The following is a 10,606-nucleotide window of genomic DNA, read 5'->3' as shown; positions in this document are numbered from 1 at the left end:
AATAAAATTAAGGCCTGAACGCAGCTCGGTCTCAAAAATGCCCTGCTCAATAAAACAACACTTTTGGTATATGTAAGTCACCTGAATTTTTATTTTGGGTAAGCCACTTATTTTTCTTCGTTTCTAATCTGCCCATTTTCTATTTGTACAAATCGACTGGCCAAAATTTATGCTCAGTCAATTTTTTTCCTGCCTCTAGCTTGTTGTTCTCTGCCCCATACTTTTGGGCCTTGAGCAGCCAATGTCCTAAAAGCTAATTGATCCAATTCATTGGTTCTATGTGTGTGTTGCGTTTGTGTTGTGTGCCCTTGATCACCCATGTCCATGCATGTGTGTTTGCTGGAGCGTGTTGGTGCGCAAGTGTCTGTAAGTGTATACGTGAGGGATACGTCGAAGGTGGCACTATTATATAAGTAAGACACATCCCTTTTTTTATTTGTCGATAGAAGATTTAATCTTCAACATTCATTTTTCATATTTTTAATTTCTTAACGAAAAAACTGTCCAATCAAATTTTGTTTTTGTTCTGTCCTTTTGGCGCCCCTTTTTTTGAGTGTTTGCGAAGTACTTTCTTTGCATAAGTGTTTGTACATGTTTTTTTTTCTTTTGTGTGTTTATGTCTATGCACGTGTGAGTAATTCAACTTCAATGTGTCGACAAATGATTATTCCCAGATGTTTTTTTTTCTGTTCTATTGCTACTGAACAACCGCCTAATTTGTTTTTAGGTTTGGTCATTATTTTTCTTCTTTTCTCATGTGTGTTTGCTTCTATTTGGTTCTATTTTTTTGAGTCATTTTCTTTTACTTTATGTGATATGTGGATGTTGGGTTTGTGTAAGTGTACATGCAAGTACTATATAATATGTGTGTAAACTACACTAATGTGCGAAATGTACTATTATATTCTTATTGTTGCTTATTATAAGAAAGTGCAATTTCTATACAAATTGGGTGCATGTTTTCATCATTTTTTTGTTTATTTTTTTATTTCCTTTTTATTTAAGGGTAATACCATTCCACTAGTTTATTTTTTCTCAAAAAACTTCATTTAATATTGCTTTAGTTTTAATTTAAATCTTAGTATAGGGGGAGAAGAAGGCAGACGGGCCTTTGGATCTTGATTGGATAGTTTAGCTAAAGCGGAAAAATGGTATAGGTGCTTTGTTTAATAGTTTGCCATTTTTTTGGTTGAAACACCAAGTGTAAAACACGGACTTGTAGATGCAAATTGTGTTGCTGTCTGATGTAATACGAATGCCACTAATTTGTTCTACCTGAGAAAACTTCATTATTTTGAATGTGTTTTAGCTTTTTAATTTTTTTCCTTCTTTAAGGCTAAATACCAAATCCACTAATTCATTCCTTCTTAGAAAACTCCCTTTTGTGAAAATTTCACTCTTATATGCTTATCTGGCATATTAGAAAAAGCGCAAATTTTTGTGTATAGTACGTGCAATTTTGTCATTATAATTTATTTATTTCATTAATTAATTTATTCTTAACGGGTAATATTAATGTCACTAATTCATTCTATATTAGAAAAGTTCATTATTTTGATTTTATTTAGTTTTAGTTTCTATTTTCTTTCTCCTTTAAGCGTAATACTAGTTTTAGTAATTCATTCCTTCTTAGAAAATGTTCTTTGAAAAAATCTTTATTATATATTTATTCTTGCATATTATAAAAATACAATTATTGTGAGAATTTTGTCAGTATTTTTTTTGGTTTTTTATTTTTTAAGGATAATACCAATGCCACTAATTCTATCTTCCTTAGAAATTTCATTATTTTTATTTTGTTTGCTTTTAATTTTATTTCATTTTTTCATTAAAGGTAATATCAAATCTACTACCTTTTTGTGAAAATTTCACTATTATATGCTTGTTCTTTTTTGCAGTTTCTAATATTGTATGCAGAATTTATCATTTTTTTTGCTTTTCTTTCTTGTTAAAGGGTAATACGAATGCCACTAGTTCATTTGACCTTAGAAAACTTAATTATTTTGATTATGTTTTAGTTTTTGATTTTCTTTCTTCTTTAAGGATAATATCAATGCGACCAATACATTCCTTCTTTGAAAACTCCTTTTTGCAAAAAATACTCTACTATATGCTTATTCTTTCACGTTATTAAAAAAATCTGTGTAAATTGTGTGCAATTTTTGTTATTATTTCTTTACCTTTTCATTTTCTTCGTTATTTAAAAGTAATACTAATTCTACTAATTCACTCTTCCTTTGAAACTTCATGTGTTTGGTTTTCTTTATCTTTATTTGTGCTCACTTATTCTTTAAGGTGACACCTGCACAAGTATTAGATTTCTATTATTATGCAAACATGTGGCGTGTATCAATATAATGGCATTCGCCAATGTGGAATATTTTTCTTTAGGCTTGGGCTTCAATGCGGGTTAACGTAGCCATATTGTTGGACCAGACTATCGTGGACTTTTTTAGCTCGGCTTGTTTCTTCTTCTATTTTCGCCTTCAACCCAAAATCAATTGAATTGTTTATTTTTCATCCAACTTTTCTTAAATCAATGAGTAAACCACTTGTTGAATACGGCTGAAAAGGTGGCTGACACAATTAGAATATCAGGCGATAATAAATCTAATGCATTACTAGATTTATTATAATTATGCATTGTCCTTTAAAAGATGGCTAAAAATGTTACTGCACGGCTAAAAAAGTGACTGACACAATAGTTAATCACTTGTTGAACACTCTTTTTGAAGACAATGCAGACGCAGACGCTCATACATATGCATATACACTCGTCCCAATAAAAGCACACATGCACACACACCCTATCCCAATGAGCACCTCTGAGAGATTGAGCCGGCACATCATCTAGAGATTGATGAAGTCACCATAAACGTCTTTGTGGTCGACGAGAATGTGTACTAGGACTTGGAAGGCCTGAAATAAATCCAGAAAAATACGAGCATCAAAATCAAGTCTAGGACTTGAACACTTTTTGTAGTCAGTCCCTTTTGTTCTTGGGTTTATCTGGTTTACGTTGTATCAGCCCAAGAATTGGTGTGGCCTTCTGTTCGTTTGTGTGCAAAGGGCTGGCTTTGGCTGCAGGTTGAGAAAATCGACTTAAGCTAATGTGTGGTCAGTCGATCTGTGCTCCACATGCTTGATGTCTGTCCATCGGATCAAAAAACAAGGTAGAACATGCAGAGCAAAGAAGAGCGTGCGAGCGAGGCATGCATGCCGGGAGATCGATGGATGCATGCAAATTCACGTACATGTTATATGTAGGTCAAAGCGTTTTCAACCAGGAGATGAGGATGAGATGAAATATTCAAAGCGCCGCTGAGCCCCAGGCCAAACCAGGGCATTCCAAGAATAGCCGTTGCTCTTGTCCACAAGCTGCAATTACATAAACGAACTCTCGCCGCGGCATTCTCTTCTTCCTCAGGGCCAAGCTCACCACGCTTCCCGTGCGGCGAGGAGCCCCGGCCGGCTCCGGCATCGAAACCAGCAGTTAGTAAGGCTCACGCACAATGACCAACAAGGCCGCCACCGCCAGCATCATCGCCGCCGTGGGCGTCGTCGCCGTCATCGGCACGATCGCCGCGGTCACCACGTCCAGGAAGGCCAGCGACGATGGTGGCAACATGTCCACCAGCATCAAGCTCTCCCAGCTCTGCTCCTCCACGCTGTACCCGGCCAAGTGCGAGAACAGCCTCACCCCCGTCGTCAACGAGTCCTCCAACCCGGAGGAGGTCCTCCGGGCCGCGCTCCAGGTGGCCATGAACGAGATCGGCGACGCCTTCGCCAAATACACCGACGTCGGCAGGGGCGCCGCCGACAAGATCACCTTGAGCGCCATCGGCGAGTGCAAGAAGCTGCTCGACGACGCCATCGTGGACCTCAAAGACATGGCCGGCCTCAGGGCGGACCAGGTCGTCGTCCAGGTCAATGACCTCAGGGTCTGGATCTCCGGCGTCATGACCTATATCTACACCTGCGCCGATGGCTTCGACAAGCCGGAGCTCAAGCATGCCATGGACAGGCTGCTGAGGAACTCAACAGAGCTCAGCAGCAACGCCCTGGCTATCATCACCCGCGTCGGCCAGTTCCTGCATCAAGCACAGGACACCAAGAGTGATTCCACCGGCGGAGGGAGCCGCCGACTTCTCGGGTGGTACATGGGTGACGCGCACGACGTGGAAAGCAGGCGCCGGCTTCTAGCTATCAATGGCAGGCTGGACGAGATCGCAGATGTGGGAGACGCGAGCCGGCGCCTCCTGTCAGAGACGATGGACGAGATCACTGAGATGTCACACGACGGAGACCGCCACCTGTCGGAGACGATGGACCAGATCGATGAGATGTCCCACAGCGGAGACCGCCACCTGTCGGAGACGATGGACGAGATCGATGAGATGTCCCACGACGGAGACCGCCACCTGTCGGAGACGATGGACGAGATCGATGAGATGTCTCACGAGGGAGACCGCCACCTGTCAGAGACGATGGACCAGATCGATGAGATGTCTCACGACGGAGACCGCCACCTGTCGGAGACGATGGACCAGATCGATGAGATGTCCCACGACGGAGACCGCCACCTCCAAGACGTGAGTACGCCCAACCTCACCGGAAACGTGAGCACATCCAACATCACCGGAAAAGCGAACACGTCCCAGGTCATGTCGTTCGGCGACGGCTCGTCGGCCTCGATGTTCTTCGGCGTCTCCAACCTGACTAAGGAGGCCGACTTCGTCCGGCGCCGGCTGCTGAGCATGTCGTTCAACGACATCTCGTCGGAGAACGAGGTTAAACAATACGGTGAACGCAACCGGCGAAGGCTCCTCAACGACGCCTCGTCGGATAACGAGGTTAAACAATACGGCGAGGGCAACAGGCGAAGGCTCCTCAACGACGCATCATCGGATAACGAGGTTAAACAATACGGCGAAGGCACCAGACGAAGGCTCCTCGGCGACGCCTCGTCGGATAACGAGGTTAAGCAATACGGCGAAGGCAACAAGCGAAGGCTCCTCGGTGACGCCTCGTCGGATAACGAGGTTAAGCAATACGGCGAAGGCAGCAAGCGAAGGCTCCTCGGCGACGCCTCGTCGGATAACGAGGTTAAGCAATACGGCGAAGGCAGCAAGCGAAGGCTCCTCGGCGACGCATCATCAGATAACGAAGTTAAACAATACGGCGAAGGCACCAGGCGAAAGCTCCTCAACGAGGTCTCATCGGATAACGAGGGTAAACAATACGGTGAAGGCAGCAAGCGAAGGCTTCTCAGCGACGCCTCGCCGGATAACGAGGTTAAACAATACGGCGAAGGCAATAAGCGAAGGCTTCTCAGCGACGCCTCGTCGGGTAACGAGGTTAAGGAATACGGCGAAGGCAACAAGCGAAGGCTCCTCAGCGACGCTTCGTCGGATAACGAGGTTAAACAGTATGGCGAAGGTAACAGGCGAAGGCTCCTGTCCACCCAGATGCAGAGCATCGCCGACATGTCAGCGCATATGAACCGCCGCCTCCTCACGACGGAGCTCCCCGAGCACCTCGCCGGCAAGCGTCAGCTCCTGTCCAACAAGCTCGTCATGATCAACGAAGTCGCCAAGGAGGCCAACTGCGAGCTCGAGGCGATCGGCGACGGCAGGTTCCCCGAGGAGGAGGATCAGAGGGTGCTGGCAACGGAGGTTGTCGGCACGATCGACGACCTGCCCAACCAGCAGCGCCGCAAGCTGCTGTCCGCCGGTGCGTTCCCGGAATGGGTGTCGTCCCACACCCGGAGGCTCCTCCAGGCTCCCGGCGGGCTGCAGAAGCCCAACGCGGTGGTGGCCGCGGACGGGAGCGGCAACTTCAAGACCATCACGGAGGCCCTCAACTCCGTGCCCCCGAAGTCCACCGCCCGCTTCGTCATCTACGTCAAGGCCGGCGAGTACAAGGAGTACGTCACCGTCAGCAAGGACCAGGCTAACGTCTTCATGTACGGAGATGGGCCCACCAAGACCCGGGTCATCGGCGACAAGAGCAACAAGGGAGGCTTCGCTACCATTGCCACCCGCACCTTCTGTAAGCTCAATTCGTGACCGGACCACTAGCTACGTAGCTAATTCCAGCTGAGCTTGGTCATCTTTGCCATATTGATCCATGGATTGTCTGCAGCGGCGGAGGGGAACGGGTTCATCTGCAAGTCGATGGGGTTCGTGAACACGGCGGGGCCGGACGGGCACCAGGCGGTGGCGCTGCACGTGCAGGGGGACATGTCGGTGTTCTTCAACTGCAGGTTCGAGGGGTACCAGGACACGCTGTACGTGCACGCCAACCGGCAGTTCTTCCGCAACTGCGAGGTGCTGGGCACCATCGACTTCATCTTCGGCAACTCGGCGGCGGTGTTCCAGAACTGCCTCATGACGGTGCGGAAGCCCATGGACAACCAGGGCAACATGGTGACCGCGCACGGGCGCACGGACCCCAACATGCCCACCGGCATCGTGCTCCAGGGGTGCAAGATCGTGCCGGAGGACGCGCTGTTCCCCGTCAGGCAGACGGTGCCTAGCTACCTCGGACGGCCGTGGAAGGAATACTCGAGGACGGTGATCATGGAGAGCACCATCGGCGACCTCATCAAGCCCGAGGGGTGGTCGGAGTGGATGGGTGACCTCGGTCTCAAGACGCTCTACTACGCCGAGTACGCCAACACCGGGCCCGGCGCCGGGACAAGCAAGAGGGTGACCTGGCCGGGGTACCGTGTCATCGGACAGGCCGAGGCCACGCAGTTCACCCCCGGCGTGTTCATCGACGGCATGAGCTGGCTCAAGAACACCGGCACGCCTAACGTCATGGGCTTCATCAAATGATCGTGCCAGTTTGCCGGCCATTTGACTCCGGCCGCGTGCATGCATGTGCATGCGCTTGTCCGGTGGATGCTTGACGAGACACGTGGAGTTTTAGGAACAAATTAAGGAAGGAGACATAAAGCAAGATCTGTTTGTGTATTATTTGTACAGAAGTGCAAAAGCAGTTCAAGCAAAAGAATTTCTCTGTGTAATGTAATTGATTAGAACATTTTTGAAAAAGGGGTTTCCCCTGCTTTGTATTCCAAAGCAACGGACCGATTAGAACATTTCAACATGGCTTGATGTATCTTTTCATTGTCCAGACTTATACTGTCTAACGAAATTGAAGGGAAATAGCATTGGATATAAACATGAGCTTATTTGATAGGAGTGACATGTTCTTCTTTCTTTTCACTAGATATAAAACACATGCGGCATTTTGCCTGATATAGATCAAATCACGGAGTATATACTATCAAGCAAAAAGATTTTGCCATTTATACGTATTCTTTGGCACATTTTGTATAAGTTTGTTGTAGCAAAAACTTGGAACTATAGATGATCTAAACATCCAAATCAGGCTTGGGCACACCCGTGCAAGCGAGAGCATAAATGGGTGCTAGAAATGAGATGAGCCCAATATTCCAAAAAGAAGGGAGTACTACTAAAAACATGAGTAATTTCATGAATCCATGCCTAATTAAGGTCGGGCTATTAAGTCATGAAATCATTGTGTCATTGCGCATCGATTGGGTGGAGCTATACTTCAAAATGATTAAATTATTGTAAATACATAAGTAATTTCATGAAATCCATGCCTAGTTAAGGTCAGGCTATTAAGTCATGAAATCAATGACACATTTACGATAATTTAATCATTTTGAATGTATAGCTCCACTCAATCGATGCTCAATGACACAATGATCTCATGACTTAATGGCATGGCCTTAACTAGGCATGGATTTCATGAAATTACTCATGTGTTTATGATAATTTGATCATTTTAAATGTATAGCTCCACTCAATCGATGCTCAATGACACAATGATTTCATGAGTGGAGCTATACATTCAAAATGATTAAATTATCGTAAATACATGAGTAATTTCATGAATCCATGCCTAATTAAGGCCATGCCATTAAGTCATGAGATCATTGTGTCATTGAGCATCGATTATACATTCAAAATGATTAAATTATCGTAAATACATGAGAAATCCATGAAATCCATGCGTAGTTAAGGTCAGGCTATTAAGTCATGAAATCATTGTGTCATTAAGCATCGATTGAGTGGAGCTATACATTCAAAATGATTAAATTATCGTAAATACACAAGTAATTTCATGAAATCCATGTCTATTTATGGTCCGCCTATTATGTCATGAAATCATTATCTCATTGAGCATCAAATGCTGCAGCTAAACATTAAAAAGGACTAAATGATAGTAAATATATGAGACATCTGAGGTTAATGTTTAATTTTAATTATATTGTGATCCTAAAGTCCATTAATGATTAGAGAGAAAAGGGCAATCCAGTAAAAGGTATTGCTCTTGTTGGTTGTTTGAAAAAGTAACCACGACTTTAACAAAGTATCAAGCTCTATCGTAGAGCCGCATTAGAACATGATTTTTGAAGGAAAAAAGGGCAAAAGATTTTTAAGTTTGAATGATAAGCAAGGAGAGTCATAAAGCAAGACAAAAACTAGAAAGGGATTGCAAACAAAAGCCAACTCTCGACCAAAAGGAACACCCTATTATCTCGAACAAAGGCCCAAGCAAATGTGTTCTCCTAAAATTTTGCAAATAGGACGAGCAGTAGTGCAATGCTTGGTTATTATCATACCGCATGGTTTGCAAATCACGTGTGCTGCAATGGTTAATTAGAATAAAGGAAACTTATTTTAGGAAAAGGAGAACGTTTATATAATGGCAATTGCCTGGTCAAGTTCATTGAAAAGGAGGTTGTGAAGGTGGTCAAGTACTCCATCTTCAGAAGTCATGTCTCGAGATCTGGTAAATGCAGTCCTCTCATGTACCAGATCAATGCTCTCTCTTCTAAGAGAAAATATAATAGCTGGCTATAAGCCCGCTTACATTGCAATTTTGCTTGCATGGAAGAGAGTGAGTGTGTGAGAGAGAGCGAGTATTTTCTCATGCAAGAGCCGACCTCTACACATGCTCGTAGGCAAAAAGAGTAAATGAGAGAAAACAGAAAGAGATAAAATGGAGAAAAGGACTAATCATGTGTTGCATTTGAAGTTAACCTGAACTATCGTTATGAGTTTCACCCACGCCAATCATGGCCATAGACCAAGTTAGGCCAAAAGGCTAGGCTTGGGGGAGTACGTATTCTCACCAATATTTCATTCATGTGTCACATATTCATTACACTTGCCGGCGTTCATTGTTTTCTCTGTATATCCATGTTCGATTTTTTTGTTTCTTTTGTATGTTCAAAAAACTTTGAAAATTCAAAAATATTTCTCACTTCTTTTCAGTTTTTCTTTTTCTTTCTTTTTTCTTTAGCTAGTTTGTAGTACTAAAATAAATCCCAAAAATATTTCTCATTTCTTATTTCGTTGTTTCTTGGGAGTTCTTCGACGTAAATGATTTTTCTTGATTTTTGTTTTTCTTCGCTTTCTTTAGAAAAAATAAAAACTCCAAAAATATTTCAGTATATTTCTCTGAATTTCTTTTCTTTTATTGAGTTGTCGTGAGGGAAAGACTTCATAAAAATTTGTAGGTGGCTCTTATGTGCTTTATTATTGATCTAATGAAAGACCAAATATTTCCTTGTCTTCTCCTTTGTATAAAGTGTTTGCAGATTTTAGCTTAGTCCATGGCACACTTGCATTATTATAATTTTTTACTTCATTCGGTCGTGCAAGTGAAAATCGATAATGACAATGATTTGATGAAGTGATCGTGGTGAAGAAAAACTGGTATAAACTCCATTTGTTTTTGTTTTTGTAAATATATTTAACTCGGTAGTTCCGATTCAGCCTATTATGAGAAAACATGTGTGTGATGATAATTAGAGATAATAATTGCTTATCCATGCTTAATTAGCTAGGAGTGAATACTATGTTATGTTATGTGTCAACATGCATTAAAATGACTATGATGTAGTATTTTAAGATGGTATCCTCCTTTGAATAATTCAAGTGGCTTGACTTGGTACATGTTCATGCATGTAATTGGTTCAAACCCAATATTGCCTCCATAATATTTATGTTTAGAGTGTTTACATCCTCCACATGCTCATGTTCAATGTTAATCATTCAAAATGCATGATTTTGACCATTGTCGCTCTCTAGTTAGTCGTTTCCTAGTATATTTTCTAGCATTCACTTGTACTAAGCGGAAATAATGCTTGTACATCCAAACTCCCGAAGCAAAGTTATGCCATAAGAGTCCACCATATCTACCTATGTATGGTATTACCCTGCCGTTGCAAGTAAATTTACGCATGCCATCTTTAAATCTTCAAATAAACATCTGTTTTTGTGTACTTGTACCGCTCATGGAGCGATGAGGCAGTTAATATCTTCCATGCTAAGTGTGTTTACTCGCGACGAGAGTTTATTTGCTCGTCAACTTTGAGGGAGGCTGGTAACATGGATGCCTAGTCCTGCATAAATTTATAAAAATTAATACAAAACTTCCCTGAACAGTTGATTGTTGGAGGACACCCGTGGATTCAGTTAGGCATGGCTTGTGTTTGTATGGTGGTGGGGGATTAAAACCTTTTTTGTTTGGGGAACCGTCATTAACATGTTTAGCATGG

The 10,606-nt window shown here is 43.2% G+C and overlaps 1 protein-coding gene across 1 annotated transcript; it reads left to right on the top strand.

The window, feature by feature from the left end:
* Window positions 1-3,424: 3,424 nt before the first annotated feature.
* On the top strand, window positions 3,425-7,125 carry LOC123047171 (probable pectinesterase/pectinesterase inhibitor 58). The gene is made up of 2 exons (XM_044470669.1): window positions 3,425-6,051; window positions 6,145-7,125. The coding sequence occupies exons 1-2, from the start codon at window positions 3,513-3,515 to the stop codon at window positions 6,837-6,839; spliced, it is 3,234 nt and encodes a 1,077-aa protein (XP_044326604.1). The 5' UTR covers window positions 3,425-3,512; the 3' UTR covers window positions 6,840-7,125.
* The last annotated feature ends 3,481 nt before the right edge of the window (window positions 7,126-10,606 follow it).

Source organism: Triticum aestivum, chromosome 2B (genome assembly GCF_018294505.1).
Source record: "Triticum aestivum cultivar Chinese Spring chromosome 2B, IWGSC CS RefSeq v2.1, whole genome shotgun sequence".
In the NCBI taxonomy this organism is placed as follows: Eukaryota; Viridiplantae; Streptophyta; class Magnoliopsida; order Poales; family Poaceae; genus Triticum; species Triticum aestivum.
Note: the sequence above shows the minus strand (reverse complement) of the source record. Positions and strands in the feature narration are given on the sequence as shown.

Coding starts and splice junctions, on each gene's coding strand:
- LOC123047171 (XM_044470669.1), top strand. CDS start 3,513: ATGACCAACAAGGCCGCCACCGCCAGCATCATCGCCGCCGTGGGCGTC. Junction 6,052..6,144: donor CATTGCCACCCGCACCTTCT/GTAAGCTCAATT, acceptor GATTGTCTGCAG/CGGCGGAGGGGAACGGGTTC.